The sequence below is a fragment of the Micromys minutus genome (assembly GCF_963924665.1).
Source record: "Micromys minutus genome assembly, chromosome: 29".
NCBI lineage: Eukaryota > Metazoa > Chordata > Mammalia > Rodentia > Muridae > Micromys > Micromys minutus.
Genome location: NC_137964.1, coordinates 18,919,764 through 18,935,789, shown reverse-complemented (window position 1 = coordinate 18,935,789; position 16,026 = coordinate 18,919,764). Strand labels below are relative to the sequence as shown.

Genomic DNA, 16,026 nt, shown 5'->3' with positions numbered 1-16,026 from the left:
GTTTCCCAGTTTTCTGGTGATTTCTCAGTGGCTTATTGTTGCTTGTATTCTACCTCCCACCAACTTAGGCGCCTTTTCCCATCCACTCTTACAGCTTTACGTTCTCTTAATGTCTGGTCAGTTGTTCCATGACAGAGGCAGCCTACTGTGGTTGCTTATCCCTAAACCTTTTAGGCACAGCGTGAGAACTCTAATGTCTGTACCCCTGTGTTGCTGTAATTGGACTGGAATCTTTCTGGGGAGGAAGGGAATGCTAATTTTCTAACCCCAGTGGCTTCCATGAGTTACATTTAACTTCTTCTGTTTTTTTTTTAAACATTCATTTTTTTTTTCCTAACTGTATGTGTGGGTCTTTTGCCTTCGAGTGTTTTTATTTGTGTAGCACATGCATATGGCACCTTTGGAGGCCAGAAAAGAGTGTGGGATCCATACAACTGGAGTCTCAGACCTTTGTGAGCCACCGAGCGGATGCTAGGAACAGAGCTTAGGCTCTTCAAGAGCAGCCGGTGCTTTTGGCAGCTGAGCCGTCTCTTGAATCGTCTGCATTCATCTTTTATTGAAGACAGGTTTTAAATTTTGTGAAGGTCAGAGAGCCAAGTTAGTGGCAGTTCTGATTAGATTTTATGTGATGATGAAATGAGTTCCTTTGAGAGGCAGTAAGTTTGTCTCTGTCAGAGATGAGGCTCTGACCCTGAGCTACAGAGGAGCCCAAGATGGTCAGCTAAGTGTCTCGCCATCTAAATGCCACCTGCTGTCAATTTAAAAATTTCAATTAAATTGATTAATTTTGAGACAGGGTCTCATGTAGCTCAGGTGGCATTGATTGATATCCACTTGCTTGAGGATGACCTTGAACTTCTGATCTTCCAGCCTCCACCTTCAGTGTGCTAGGAATATAGGTGCATAGCACCAGGTGTGTTTATCCAGTGCTGGGCCAGAACCAGGGCTCTTTACACGCTATGGCAGCACAGTCACTGTCTACCTCCCCAGACTTACTTCCCGGGAGGGCCGGGTTGAAGCTGGACTCATCTTTCCCTGTTGCACAGCAGCATCTGTGTTAAGCTGGGCAGAGCTGTGTAGCTGAGGCTGGGATTGTTTCTTTTTCCAGAAATGCTGACCTTTGACCCTTTATACAGCACTGAACTGAAATCATTTTGCTATACTTGTCTGCAGAAATGAGTCACAGGCGCATGGCGTTTAACCCCAAAATATGTTCTGAGCTGTGACATGTTCAGGCTGTTCCAGTGCTGGGTGAGTATCAGCTTATACGCTGAAAGTCACAGGCAGTATGGGCTCACAGGCCACTGCCACACATATGGCCCATTGTTGGGTGACATTTTTTTGTGACTATTAACACATTACTATTTTGTCATCTAGAAGCAAACAAGTTTCTGCCCAAAATTAAAAAAAAAAAAATTTGTGTGTGCGCGTGTTTTCACGTGTGCACACATGCCACAGAGCATGTGTAGAGGTCAGATGCCCCCCTTGCAGGAGTTAGTTCTCTCCGTCCACCCAGTGACTCCAGGAGATAGAGCCCAGGCTGCCAGGATTTGTGGCAGGCACCATGACTCACTGCAGTTTCTTAGTGGCCCCATCTGCTTTTGGTGGCCTCAAGCCTGCTAGGAAGAGCTGTCTGTCCTGCTGAGCTACTCCACAACCACTGTTCCCACTTCTGCCTGGCGTCTTCATCTCCTGAGCGTTGTCCAGTCCGTTATCACATGGCAGCTTTGCTGAGGGACTAGTTTTTGGTCACTCTTGAGGTTTTTTTGTTTATGTGGCCTGCAAGTAGGTCTGTGCACCATGTGGATGCAGCCCCCCACCCATGGGGGCCGGAAGAGGGCGCCAAATCCCCTAGAACCGACATTAGAGACAGTGTGAGCCACCATGTGGGTGCTGGGAACTGAACTCAGGACCTCTGGAAAAGCAGTCAGTGCTCTTAACCACTGAGCCATCTCTCTAGACACACTATGTGATGCCTTTTCACAGGGATCACTTTGATGCCAGAAATATAAGATGGTTTATATTTTTAAAGATTAAGACTATAAAGGGGGGGGCTAGTAAGATACCTCAGAACATAAAGGTATTTGCCACCAAGCTTGATGACCGGAGTTCCATCCCTGGAAGCCACATAGATAAAAGGAAGCATTGACCTCACAGGTACACCATGGCACTTGTATGTGCGCGAATACACACACACCATGGCACTTGTATATGCATACACACACATACACACACATACACACATGTGCGTGATCATTTATGTAACACAAAATAAGGATTAAAAAACAGCAAAGAAAAATCACAGGAAAATACTGTCCAGGTACTTGGAAGTGTAGCAGTGGATGAGCACCTGCCCAGGATTGTGAAAGGCCAGGGAGTCCATCCCCAGCAACACAGAACCACCCCAGCACAATAAAAGAACCAGGACGCCTGTGGAAGGCGGCGTGAAAGATGAGGTTTGTGTGGGATTCTGAAGCTCTCGCCTTGCAGGAGGAAGAGCCCTGTGAGAGCAGCAGCGAGGACGAGCCTGGAGCCCAGGATTATCAGAGCCTGAATTCTGTGGTTGACGTCGAGGACCTGGGCAACATTATGAACTCCATGAAGAGGGAAAAGGTACTGTTCCTTTGGGGGCTGCTGCAGTTGGAGTCTGTGCTCCATTCAGCTCCTAGCTTGTGGCGCAGCACAGTTGAAGGAAAGGCAGTTGGATCTCTAGCTTGTACCTGGAAGGGTTTCTGTTTTTGTTGATTGTCTTTTTTGTTTTGCTATATTTACATGAACTTTGAACATTAAGAATGACACTTACTTCACATGTGTATGTACTTTGTGTGTTATATGTGTGTAGGGGCACACAGGCACACGGGCATAGAGGACAGCATCTGTGAATGGTTTTATTCTCCTTCCAGCCTGTGGGTCCCCACAGTTGGATCAAGCTCTCAGGGGTGCGGCAAGGGTACTTCTCTGCTGAGCCTTTTCTCTGGCCCTTCCGTGGACTTTGCCAAGTTGTTGTTCAGTTCTGTGTAAACAGGCTCCTGGAGGACAGGTAGATATTAATGCAGAGGCTGAGGAGGACAACTGGTTCGGAGAGGGCACTCAGGGCTGTGGAGCATTCTTTATCATTGATTTCAAATGGAAGCCCAGCCACCGCTGGGTGGTATACAGGACTTGAATCCTGGAGAGGCAGAGGCAGGAGGATCTCTGTGTGTTCCAGGCTATGCTGGTCTACAGAGCTCGCTCCAGCACAGCAAGGGCTAAACAGAAGGACCGTGTCTCAAAGAAACAAACCAAAAAACAAAAATGTGAGTTCTTTTATGCTCATTTTCCCAAATCAGTCAGACTGTAATACAGTGAAAGTAATTCTTGGCTTTTTACTGAAAATGCAATTATCTTTATGGGAAGTCTTTAAATGGAAAATTAAGTAGCAGATTTAGATAGAATTCTGGAATTTACATATGCCTTAAGGCTTTGCCTAGTGAGGTTAGGACATATTTCTTTGCTTTTTGTCTTATGGCCAGTAGAGGTCGCTAGAGAACACATCAATGAAAACTTTTATCTTTGCTATTTACTAGTTTTGGAAATGAAATGATGTTGGACCTGAAAGCTGCCAGCTTACAGTATTTAAACATTTTCCATAAAAACCATCAAATGGAAGGGGCTGTGTGTATTTTTCATTTTCCAAAAGACCTAAAAATAAGTCACCAGTGTTTTTTCTTCATTTCATGTATATATGTTTGCACACATGTATTTAATTCATTGTATTGCTGTGTATTAACTTTGGAACCATTGTATATGCTAGACTCTGTGGTGCCATTGAGTTATAGCTTGAATCCTTTCTTTCTATTTGTCTTTTCTTGTTTTTTTGGTTACTGCTTCTTTGAGAGTCAAATGTAGCCCAGGCTGGCCTTGAACTTGGTGTGTAGCCACCGATGAGAACACGTGATTGTGTTTTTTTGTTTTTTTTTTTTTTTTTTTTTTTTGTAATGTTTTTAGTTCCATTTGGAGGCTGCACTGGCAGAGGGCATCTTGTATTGGCTTTGCATTGTGATTGCACTTAGGCATTTGGAGTGCTGATTTTGAAGATGAAATGTGGTTGATTTTTCTCAGAGTAAGAAGGTAGAAGAGGCAGCCTGAACTGTATTCGTTCACTGTTTGAGAGCTTGCTGCCCTTGAATCCCAATCCCTCTCCCGTTTCCCTCCTTTCCTCCCTTTTCCCTCCCTCTTCCCTCCCTCTCTCTTCTTTTTCCCTCCTCTTCTGCTTTTCTCTGCCTCCTTTCTCAAGTGTGCCAGTGGGAGTGTGCACCTCCTGCTAGGAGCTGTAGTTAGTTTATATTACTATCTTTGGTTTTTTTTTCAAGACAGGGTTTCTCTTTGTGGTCCTGCTTGGCTTAGAACTAGCTCTGTAGACCAGGCTGGCCTTGAATTCACAGAGACCCGATTGCCTCTGCCTCCCGAGTGCTGGGATTGGAGGCATGCGCCCCCTGTGGCCCCCAGCCCGAAAGGGTGGTTTATTTAATACTTGCTTTCTGCCTCCTTTTTAGGTGAAGAAGTTGAAATTCAGAGAAAGTCAGTAATTTGCCAAAGTTAGGCAGTTTGTCTGTGTTTGATTGTTTAAAATGTTTGATCTTGGGGCAGGCAAGATGGTTCGGGGGTAAAAGTGCTTGCTACAAGCCTGACTTGTCTGAGTTTATAGTCTCTGGGGTGTGCACAGAGGAGAAAAGAACCAACTCCCAAGTGTTGTCTACCGACTGCCACACACATACGCTCTAATAAAGTAAATAAAGTCTAATAAAAATTAAATACTTTTTAAGCAGATGGACTACTGACTTAGGCTGGGTTTTTATGGTTACGTTTTGTTTCATTTACTAATTTATTTGTTGGACCCTGGTAGTGTGTCTTTTGATCATATCTCTCTGTGAGTTCACCCTGTGGGATGCTGGGTCTCACCTTGGTTGCCTGAACCTCTTCACTGTTCCTACGGAGTCTTGGTTGTTGCCAATTTTGGATTTTATTTTCTCAATTGAACACAGAGAGAAAAGACTCAACAGGAGGAGAAAGCTGTTGTGCAGAGAAACTCACCGAAGAATGAGGACAGCGAAGCAAGAGCTATGATAACACCTGCTCTGCGGGAGGCCCTGACTAAACAAGGTGACCACCTGCCTGGACTGGCACATTCTTGTTCACCTGTGCACTCAGCTTGATGCTCAGGATGGGAAGCACAGGGCAGGCTTGTCACAGGAGACAAAGACGTCTCATGTTGGTTAGTGTGGCCGTTGAGTCATAGCATGTGTTAGTCAGAACTTAGGGCACTGGGACCTGAGAAAAATAGTACAGGAAAGCATTTATCTAGCTCAGTGTCAGACACTTAGTCTGTGTGGCTCCTGCTCCTGTGGTTCATGTTTCTGGGTCTGTAATGAGTTAGAGCCATGCAGCAGCAGAACTTCCTGGGAGAGACCTCAAAGTAGAAGTAGATAGTTGGAAACAGGAAGCAGCCACACCCTTAGCCACTCCTCCAACCAGCCCACCTTCCTCAGTAGCACTGCCTTATATAAACTGCTCACTCGACTCCATCAGAGGAGCATTTATTTCCTCGGAGTCCTCCATTTCTGATGCTCTCTGGACATACCTAGGTCTTAGTCCATCCAGAGGAGCTGGCAGCAAGGTCGATCATCGTCTGGGGAAGACAGAGCTGCCTAGGACACTCTCTCCCCATCTCCCTTTCTCAGGCTTTCTTTTGGGTCTTGTGTATTCCAGAATAGTTTCAACCTTGCTATCAAATAGAGGATGACCTTGAACTTCTGCTCCTCCTGCCTTGGTTTTCCTGCATGCATGTTTGGACACCACCTCCAGATCCTCTGAAACTGGATGGTTTGGACCCACAGTATGGGTTCTGGGAGTTGAACATATGTCTTCTGGAAGAGTAGCCAGTGTTCTTAACCCATATGAGTCATCTCTCGAACCCATTACTTGAGTTTTATTATTTCTTCAGTATTTTTTATTATGTCCTCTCCTTGTTCCTCGGGGACTGTGCTACATGTCTTCATGGCTGCTTGCATTTGACCAAAGTTCACTGATGTTTCCATTTGTTAAATTCTTTGTATCTTGTCTCACTTTTCAGTTTAGCTTCTGTCATCTTCAGATCGGGCACATTTTTTTTTTTGAAGATTTACTTATATGTATATGGGTGTTTCATCTGATATACATTTTTACACCAGTAGGAGATACTGAATCCCATGGGACTACAGTTATAGACAGTGGCAAGTTGCCATGTGGGTGCTGGGAATTGAACTCAGCATCTCTGAAAGAACAGCAAGTGCTCTTAACTGCTGAGCCTTCTCTCCAGCCCATCAGATTTGGCAGTCTTATTATTTATTTATTTGTTTGTTTGTTTGTTTTCAAGACAGAGTTTCTCTGTGTAGCCCTGGATGTCCTGGAACTTGATTTGTAGACCAGACTGGCTTGGAACTCAGAGATCCATCGGCCTCTGCCTCCCAAGTGCTGGGATTAGAGGCACATGTTAATACCACCTGGCTTAGATCTGGAAATCCTTTTATGTTCAAGGTCTTATTTTTCTTTTGCTGTGAAGAGACAGTATGATCAAGGCAACGTATAGAAGAGTTTATAGGGCTTACAGTTTCAGAGTAGAGTTTATAACTATCATGGGGGCGGAGCGTGGCACATGGTACAGGAGCAGTAGCTGAGAGCTTACATCTTATCCACAAGTAGGAGGCAGAGAGAGATAACTGGGAATGGTGTGAACTTTTGAAACAATTCCTACCCTGAGTGACACTGCCTCCAACAAGGCCACACCTCCAAATCCTTCCCAGACAGTTCCACTAACTGGGAATAAGCATTCAAGTATCTGAGCCTATGGGGGCCATTCTCATTCAGACCAGCACTTTCCTTTCCCTGGGCTTCATTCCCCTACAGGCTCGAGGCCATATCATAATGCAAAATGCATTAAGCCCAACTTCAGAAGTCCTCATTGCCTTTCACATCTGCACTTTTGTTCTCTCCATCCACCATATGGGTTTCAGGGATTGAACTCAGGCTTGGCAGCAAATGCCTTTACCTCCTGAGTCCTCTTGCTGGCCTAACCTAAAGAAAGAACCACAGAGATAACTGCAGAGCTGCATTTACTGCAGCCCTGTAGCCAAAGGGCTACAACTGCCAACTAGCCGAGATGGGGATGGAGTCAGACTCGGTGTCAGCAGATGAATGGATGAAGAAAATGTCCATACACATTTTGTTGGACCGTAAAGAAGAACAAAATTATATTTGTAGGAAAGTCAATACTGGAGATGATTATAGTAAGCCCGGCTCAGAAAGACAAATGGCATTTCTCTTTCATTATGGATTCTATATTACATATGATATACAAAATCAGTTATGTGAGTCTCTGTGGGACATTTCTCATTTAAATGGCCACATATACTCTAGTTGTTGAATGCAGTGTGTTTCTGGGCAAGATCTAAGTCAACCTTAATTGTCAGTTTGACACAGCTGTCACCTAAGAAGGAAATCTTAGTTGAAAAATTGCCCAGGTCAGCTTGGCCTGTTGGCATGTCTGCCGGGAATTGTCTTGATTGTTAATTGATGTAGGAGGGAGGAACCCACTGTGGGCGGCACCAGTCCTTGAGCTATGGTCCTAGACTATGTGCATAAGTGAGCAGTGGCCTGCAAGTGAGCCATTGAGCAGTGTTCTCATATTTTCAGTTTACCTTCCTCCCCCGATTTTTCTCAGCGATAGACTGACCTAAAAGTATGAGACAGACAAACTGTGTTCCCATAAGTTGCTTTTGGACTGGGTGTTTCAATAGAGTAAGAGGAAGGAGACCAGGTTTGTTTGGGACACTGCTCACGCCTTGGGACTTACTACTGAGATTGCCCTTGAGACCGCTGAGCTCCTGGAAGCCAAAATCTTCCCCACATGACAATGAGTTAGTTTATTGTTTGAGTCTCTGTCATTAAATACATATACATTTTATTTTATTTTTATTTTTTATTTTTTGTGAGCTAGGCTCTTACTGTGTAGCCCTGGTTGTTCTGAAGCTCACTACGTAGACTAGGTTAGTCTCAAGATCTGCCTCCTGGGCGCTGGGATTAAAGGCATGTAACCCAGCCTGGCCTCAGACTTCATTATGACCTGCTGGCTGTAGAGGCTACAAGTCGTGCCTCAGTATGGGTAAACTTGAATCAGTTTCTCATGGCTCACAGCCTGCCACCTCAGCACTCTTGGAGGCTGAGGAAGGACGGCTGGGGCTACTGTGAGGCCTAGTCACAAACCCAAATACAAAGCCTTCTCAGCAATTTAAGCCTTGAGGTTTTTTAGCTACAGGGTCATTGAATTGTGTAACTTAGTAAAGAAAAGTGGCTTTGCTTTGTTTTTTTGTCACCTTCTGTGGGACTTTGGTTCATTTCTGTCTGTTGTCTGCTTCTCCACGTAGGGTACCAGTTGATTGGCAGCCACTCCGGTGTGAAGCTTTGCAGGTGGACAAAGGTATTTATTAGTTTTATGGAGATATTGTTTCTATTTTCTGCATCTTATTTTTTCTTTTTGATTTGTGTATGTGTGTGCGCACACATGGAGGTCAGAGCACAACCCTCAGGACTTGGTTCTCTCCTTCATCCTTGTGGGCTCTGGGGACCAACATCAGGTCTTCAAGCTTGACAGCCACTTGGATGGTTCCCTTATGTTCTCAGCAGTGTGGTTGCGGTGCACTTTACACGCTCATTTTAGTGTGTTGATAGCCATCATCACAGCCCACCCTGAGGATCTCTCTCAGGAAGAAAGGCCAGCATCAGCATTCTTGACTCCTCCCCCGGCTCTCACAAACCACTGATCTGCCTTTTGTCTCCACATGAAGTGGTTCAGTCCACATTTCAGAAGACCCCAGCATAGGTGTGGCTCATTGTGTCTGCTTTCTGTCACTGGTCTGAAGTTTCTGTGGCACAGCTGTTGGGTGCCATGAATCCACTTTTGATTCGTCCCTGTGGCTGATGGCATTGCAGGTCATACCTTACCTATTCATTGAGATGTTGATTAATGGACCCTGGGCTGGCCTTGAACTCATTGAGGATGACCTTGAACTCCTGATTTTCTTTTTTCTCTACTTCCCAAATGCTGGGATTACACATACCTAGGGTCCTGGGGCTTCAATCCAGGGGCTCATTCTTGCTGGGTAAACACTGTTACCTCTGAGCTACATCCTGAAGAAACTATTTAATCCTAACCTTTCCCTTCTTCTTAAGGTACAAATATTCCGAGACCTTTGCTCCGATACTTTATGTTACTTCTCCTTTTGGTGACAGCATGCTCAGCCCTGCACATTAGTTAATGGTTTCCACACATCACATTCCCCACGGTTCTCTTTTCCAGTCCAGTGACTTTCATTGATGTTGGACTTGGTGCCTTCTGTACACAGCTAGTAATAAGTAGTGTCTTTTTTACCATTGCTAAATTCAATTTTCAGATAGTAAATCACATGCATAATTTTGAAAATTGGTGTTTCATCCCATCTCTAATAAAATGAAAGTGGAAGCACATTATGTTAAATATGTATTTCTATGAAAATGCTGTGATGCTTCAGTGTAGATGCCTTGGTGAGCGGCCAGTGCTCTGTCTAGATCTGCTGTCCCACTTCTGCTGCTGACTCCTCTTCCTCCTCCTCTTTTACATCCTCCTCTTTCTCTTCTTCCCCCTCCTCTGTCTTCACTCCCCTTTTGCTCTTCCTCTTTTTATTATTTCTCCTCTTAGCTCCTCCTCTGGGCGGTGCTGAGCATCTAGCTGGAGGCTCACCTGTGCTAGGCAAGCATTTTATCCCTGAGCCATGCCCCCAGCCCTCCCAAAGTGGATACATTTAAATTTGAGAAAGATTAGAAGTTGCTCTGCATGGGAATCAGTGAGATGCCAGGCTTATTAATTTGTGGTAAAACTAAGAGGGAAGCAGCCCTTACTAAAGGAGGGCGAAGAAGCCCAGGGCTTACAATCCAGTGAAGAAAGTGAGAGGGGAGGGAGGCTGCACGCAACTCCACAGACTCAGACCTCATTCATAACTTAGAGTGGGTGTGGAGCCCTGAGATGTCCCTCGGTGGGGGGTTGGCATGGAATGACACACAAAATAGGTCTCATGTGTTGAAATGTCACAACTCATTAAGGTCCATGTTTGGTTTCTAATTTATTTTAATTTTAATGTAAAGTGTGTGTGTGTGTGTGTGTGGTGTATGTGTGTCCGCGTGCGCTCACATGTATGTAGTGCCCTCAGTGGCCAGAAGAGGGCATTGAGTCCTCAGGCTGGAGTCACAGGTGGTGGCCACCTCCCTGGTGCTGGGAACTAAATCTGGGACTTCTGCAGGAGCATGATGTGTTTGTAACTGCTGAGCCATCTCTCTAGCCCCGTTTCCGATTTGTAAAAAGACTTGCAGATGATCTCCTTTAGCCATTCCCACTGGAGGAGGCCATGTATGGAAAACAGGAATAAAAGGAAGGGTTAGGTCAATATGGATGCTAGACCTGTGGTGAGTTTCAGAGTGAGTGATGGGCAACCCTGGAACAATTCAAACACATGGTTACTACAGGTAGATTTTTATTCATTCACTTAGTTTGCTTATGGGAATTATTAACAATATGTGAGGTCAGCAGTCATTTTTTAAAAAGGTTATATTAATAAGAATTCTACAGGGAGTTATTTTCCTTGTTTCTTAACTGCTTTGGATATAGAGTCTTATTGTGTAGCTCAGGCTGGCCTTGAACTTCTGGTCCTTTTGAGTCCCGGCATTATAGACGCACACTGCCTTACCTGGCTACCTTGCTGTCCAGCTACACATGAGCTGTCTTGCCGGAAGCTACCCTGTGACTCTGAAGGTGATAGTGTCCTTGCTCAGCAGTTTGAGTTTGTGCCAGAGTCTCTTATTTTTCGTGTCCTGTCACCGGGGGCTTCTCGGTCTCCTCGCCGCCCTGCTCTCCGGTCAGCAGCTATGCAGTGTCACCGTTCCCTTGTCCAGGACAACACCTGGCAGCCGCCACCCCATCTCTATCATTCCCATATCTGTTTGTAAACAAATATTCCTAAGGGCTGGCAAGATGGCTCAGTGTGTCTGACCATTTGTGCTCAGTAACTGTGACCCATTTGGTGGAAGGAGAGAACCAAGTCGCACAAGTTGTCCTCTGGTATGCAAAAGATGATGATGGTTTTACAGTAAAACATTTGTCACTTAATTCAAATATGTCCGTGGGGCTGTGGGTGTGGCTCAGCGTACTTGCCTCGAGTCAGGAAACCTTGGTTTCCTCCATCTCTAGCACTGGGTAAAGTAGTGTAGTTGTCATTTGTGGCTACTGAGAGTGTGAACCTATCCTGTTATACATAAGACCCTGTCTCAAACAAAGCTCCCATGCAGACTTTCTGAAGGACAGGGTAGGCAAGAAAGAATGTGAAGCCCCAGCCACTCTGAACTGTGTGTGAATGGGTGAGTGACTCGGTCTGTAACTCAGTGTCACACTAAGTCAGTGTGAGGCCGTGTGCTAGATGGCCGGTCCCTGCACTGGGATAGCACTGATTACGTGTAGGGACTGGGTCATGGATGGCTGCATATTTGGAGAATGTGAGTAATCAGTGTGGTGGGGAAATCAGTCACAGTGACAGACGACAGAGCCAGGGCTGTTGAGTGTCCTGAGCCAAAGCAGTGCTCTGTGTGAGGAGAGGGATGGAGAGGAGCTTGATGAGAGAAGCAAAGGATCTGACATCTTCCGAAGTTCCATGTCAAGGGTTATTAGGCTGCAAGATTGGGAGCCTGGCTGGCATCCCATATATGCCGGGAGGGCTTGGGCATCATGTTCTGGGCAGTTTTTTTGGGTTCTGTAGCCAGGAGGCAAGGCTCTGAGGTGTGCTGTGAAGGAGGTGGTGAGAGGAGGGCAGCTGTCAGGCGTGGGGAGCATCACAGAAGCTGGAAGTCTCACACAGTGCTAGCTGCCTCTGCCTCACAGAAAGGCATGCCTCCCTAGGCTCTACTCTCTTGCCCAAAGGGAAATCCCTCCAGCTGAGTTAGGCAGTTCTCCTGACAAAGGGCACTGGCATCCCCACTAACAAATAGGGCATGTGCTCTTTAGTCTAGCTGGGCCTGGAATTCTCTCCGTCTGGAGATACCAGCCAACCAATTTTTGTGAGAAGAGACCATTCCCCCACAAGGAATCTGGCCTGAGAAATGCTCTCCTTCCTCGCTGGCCTGACATTTTCTTTCCCACTTGCACCATAGCAGTACCTTGGTAACTAGGTGGCTCGTGCAGCCAGGGCAGCCCCTTTGTCCCTGTGAGGCCAGGAGTTTCCTTTCTGCGGACTATACAGGCCTTGCTGTAGAAGCAGCCCAGGGTGAAAAGCCTGCTGGCTTGACACTCTTGACTTCCAGTGAACCAGCAAAGACCAGGGTTCATTCAAGGTAATGTCCTCTGTAAAGGCTAAGGAAGTATAGTTGCTGTGGAAAGCCCAGCACAGGACCTGTTTTCCAGCTCAGCAAGAGACAGACAGACAGACACAGGCACACACAGACACACACACAGACTCTCACACACACACACACACAGACACACACACACACACACACACACACACGCACACACATGCAGTGGGAGGGGAAGGTGTAGATCAGAGGTTCTCAACCTTTCTAACTCTGCAGCCCTTTAATACATCTCCCATGTAATGACCCCCAACCATAACATCTGTTTTTGTTGCTACTTCATGACTGTAACTTTGGTGCTGTGTCATGAGTCTTGAATATTTGATATGTCTCATAGGTGGCGCCCCTATGGGGTCAGACCTACAGGTTGAGAACTACAGGTCCAGACTCTCCTCACTGGCAGAGTGCTCAGGACACTGTAGAAAAATGACCTGCCACAGGAAGGACTTGAGAAAGTCATAACTTGGATAGCTGCTGTCAACAGGATCGAACTGGGTGATCTCCACACAAGTGAAGGAATAAAACAGTCTGCCAAAGAGCAAGGCTAAGAGCACAGCTGAGAAGCCCAATACAATAGAAAATCAGAGTAACAGATAAAACAACTTCCCGAGGGCTCAGCCTCTGTACACCGACCCCAGCACATCGATGGCACAGGACCAGTCAATAGGATGTACCCAGTCTGAAGCACAGAGATCAAAGTAGATCACACATAAAACAAACAGAACTCAGAGTGGGGCCTCGGGGATTTGTGGACTAATGAGGTACTCAGTTAGCATCTCTGACACTGAAGTATCAGGATGCACATGGGGAGAGTGGAACTAAGGCAGCATGGTCACATACTGCTGACAGCGGGACGCAGGCTGGGAAAAGCACAGACAGAACTTAGTTATCGGTGTGTGGATGTCAGAGGACAATTTGGAGATGTTGGTGTACCTACCTTGTATGTCGCAGGGGTGAAACTCAGGTCAGCCAGTATTTTTACCCACTTGAGTCATCCTTTGCCCAACAGTGCTGTCTTAAGAATGATGCCTTTGGGTGGAGGAGATAGCTCGCACAAACCTACTGACCTGCCACACAAGCCTAGTGACCTGAGTCCAATCTCTGGGACCTACATAAGGGTGCCAGAAAGTCAATTCCACAACCGTCTTCAGACCTTCGATGCTGCGGCCTGCCTGGGCCTGCACTCATTCACCTCACACACAGTAGAAAACAAAAGCAGGCAAACAAACAATGTCTAGCTGCCCAGTCTCTGTTGTTCTAATCAAATGATGGTCTGTTTCCTGCCTGTTTAGTCAATGCTGCGGGGGAGAGGAGGTTGTTACAAACACACCTTCTACGGCATCGAGAGCCATCGCTGCATGGAAGCCACCCCGAGCTTGGCATGTGCGAATAAATGTGTCTTCTGCTGGCGGTAAGTGCAGGCGTGTGCTGTGGTGACCAAATGCTGAGCACTGCTGGGGAGTGCTGGACTCTGGTGCTGTATGGACCGAGCTCCAGCAAACTTTTAAGAAGAATGCCAGCCTACGTAGCCCTGTCATGAGTGTCTTGTTCAAATTAGTGTCTTAGGGTTTCATTGCTGTGAACAGACACGGCCAAGGCAACTCTTACAAAGGAAAACATTTAGTTAGGGCTGGCTTACAGTTTCAGACGTTCAGTCCATTATCACCGTGGTGGGAAACATGGCAGGCAGACTGGGTGCTAGAGAAGGAGCTGAGAGTCCTACTGTTTGATCAGAAGGCAGCTAGGAGGGGACTGTCCTCCATAGGCTCCTCTACAGGAGGATGCTCTCTTCTGTCCTTGGAGGAGCTTGAGCACTAGGAATCCTCAAAGCCCGCCCAACCCCACAGTGACACACTTCCTCCAACAAGGCCACACCTCCTAATAGTGTCACTTCTCTGTGAGCCAAGCGCTCAAACACATGAATCTACGGGGCCAAACCTATTCAAATCACTACAATTAGTGTTTAAAAATTGTAACTGGGGGTTGGAGAATAGCTCAGTGGTTAAGAGTGCTTGCTGCTCTTCTGATTGAATTTCACTCCCAGCTCTCAACATCAGGTAGTTCACAGTTGCCTGAAACTCCAACTCTACAGGGATCTGATGCCCTCTTCTGGCCTCTGGGGTCATCCGCACATACATTTGTATAACCACATATAAATAAATACAGGACAAAAAAATCAGAGCTGGAACAAGGAGGGCCTGTATGTGTTAAATATGCCAAGGAACACTAAAGGAAAAATAGCCAAAGAATAGGAAGTGCTGTGGGTGTGGCTCAGTTGGTAGAGTGCTTGCTGCTCATACATGAAGCCCTGGGTTCCATTCCCAACACTGCATAAACCACATCAGCACCATAATCCCAGCACAGGGGATTTGGGAGCTGGAGGATTAGAAGTTAAAGGTTATCCTCAACTACATGGGGAATTTGAGGGTAGCCTGGACTATATGGGAGTCTGTCTCAAAAGACTGGAGTATAGAAAGAAGCCATACCCACTGTTCTTAAGAAACTCGAGTGCCTGGTGTAGGCTGTGGTTTCTCAATTTGAGCGCTTCTGCTCTTCTCATGTGGTTTAGGCATTGTCAGCTCACAGTGGAAATGTGCTGGCCAGAGGTCGCCGTACATTTGTGTCTGTGTCCAGTGAGCAGGACTAAAAGCAGGTGGCTCAGCTGTTAGAAGCAATTATTCCTTTTCAGAGGACCAGGGAAGCCGATGCCTCTTCTGGGCTCCTTGAGTTCCTGAACAGAGGTGCACATATACCCACAGACATACCCATAAGTAAGTAATACAGTACTTTCTAAAAATCAGGTTCATTTTTTGGTCAATCTGTATGTGGAGTTGCTCTGAGCCCAGAGCCGAGCAGACTGCTGAAGGAGCTCTCCACCCATGTCTGCCATGTGCCATGACTCAAGCAGGGAGAATCCTCTCAACGGTGGAGCTTTGTCGGGACAGCGGCTCTAACCTTGTGTTGGACGGGCTAATCACAGTAGACTCTCGGGTGTCATAGCGGAAACCCTTAGCGCTCTGTACTGTGTTGACAGGCACCACACCAATCCTGTGGGCACTGAGTGGAGGTGGAAGATGGACCAGCCAGAATTGATCTTAAAGGAAGCCATTGAGAACCATCAGAACATGATTAAAAAGTTCAAAGGTATTTACCTGTTTGCTTTTTTTTTTTTTTTAATTTTGTTATGAGACAAGTCTTATCATCTCAGGCTGGCCTTGAACTTGCCTTGTAGTGGAAGATGGCCTTGGACTTCTGATCCTCCTGCCTCTCTGTCTCTAGAGTACCAGCATTACAGGTGTTTTTCACTGCATCTGGCCTTGTCCTGTGGTGGGGATGGAAGCCAGGGCTTCATGCATGCCTACATGCTAGGCACACATTCCATATCCTCTCTGACAGGAAACACTAATACCAATCAACAAAGCCTCTGCTGTTGCTTCTTGGAGAGCTGATGTGGCTTTGGGAATGAACGGATGCTTCGGTCTGTAGACAGACGGGCTCAGCAGCTTAGAGAGTGTGCTACTAAAGTTGTGTTCCCAGCCCCCATTTTATGTGGCTTACAACCCAGCACCACAGCTCTGGGGA

The 16,026-nt window shown here is 46.4% G+C and overlaps 1 protein-coding gene across 3 annotated transcripts in view; it reads left to right on the top strand.

Annotated features, from left to right (window-relative positions):
• LOC308439469 (S-adenosyl-L-methionine-dependent tRNA 4-demethylwyosine synthase TYW1) overlaps window positions 1-16,026 on the top strand; it is a 74,021-nt gene that overhangs the window by 13,096 nt on the left and 44,899 nt on the right. For 2 of the 3 annotated variants that reach the window (XM_080941292.1, XM_080941291.1), the window contains exons 7-11: window positions 2,491-2,613; window positions 5,025-5,142; window positions 8,442-8,494; window positions 13,737-13,855; window positions 15,479-15,588. In XM_080941292.1, coding sequence (XP_080797418.1) covers window positions 2,491-2,613; window positions 5,025-5,142; window positions 8,442-8,494; window positions 13,737-13,855; window positions 15,479-15,588 — 523 coding nt within the window. The remainder of the gene's footprint in view (window positions 1-2,490; window positions 2,614-5,024; window positions 5,143-8,441; window positions 8,495-13,736; window positions 13,856-15,478; window positions 15,589-16,026) is intronic. The other variant, XM_080941293.1, reaches the window with a different exon arrangement.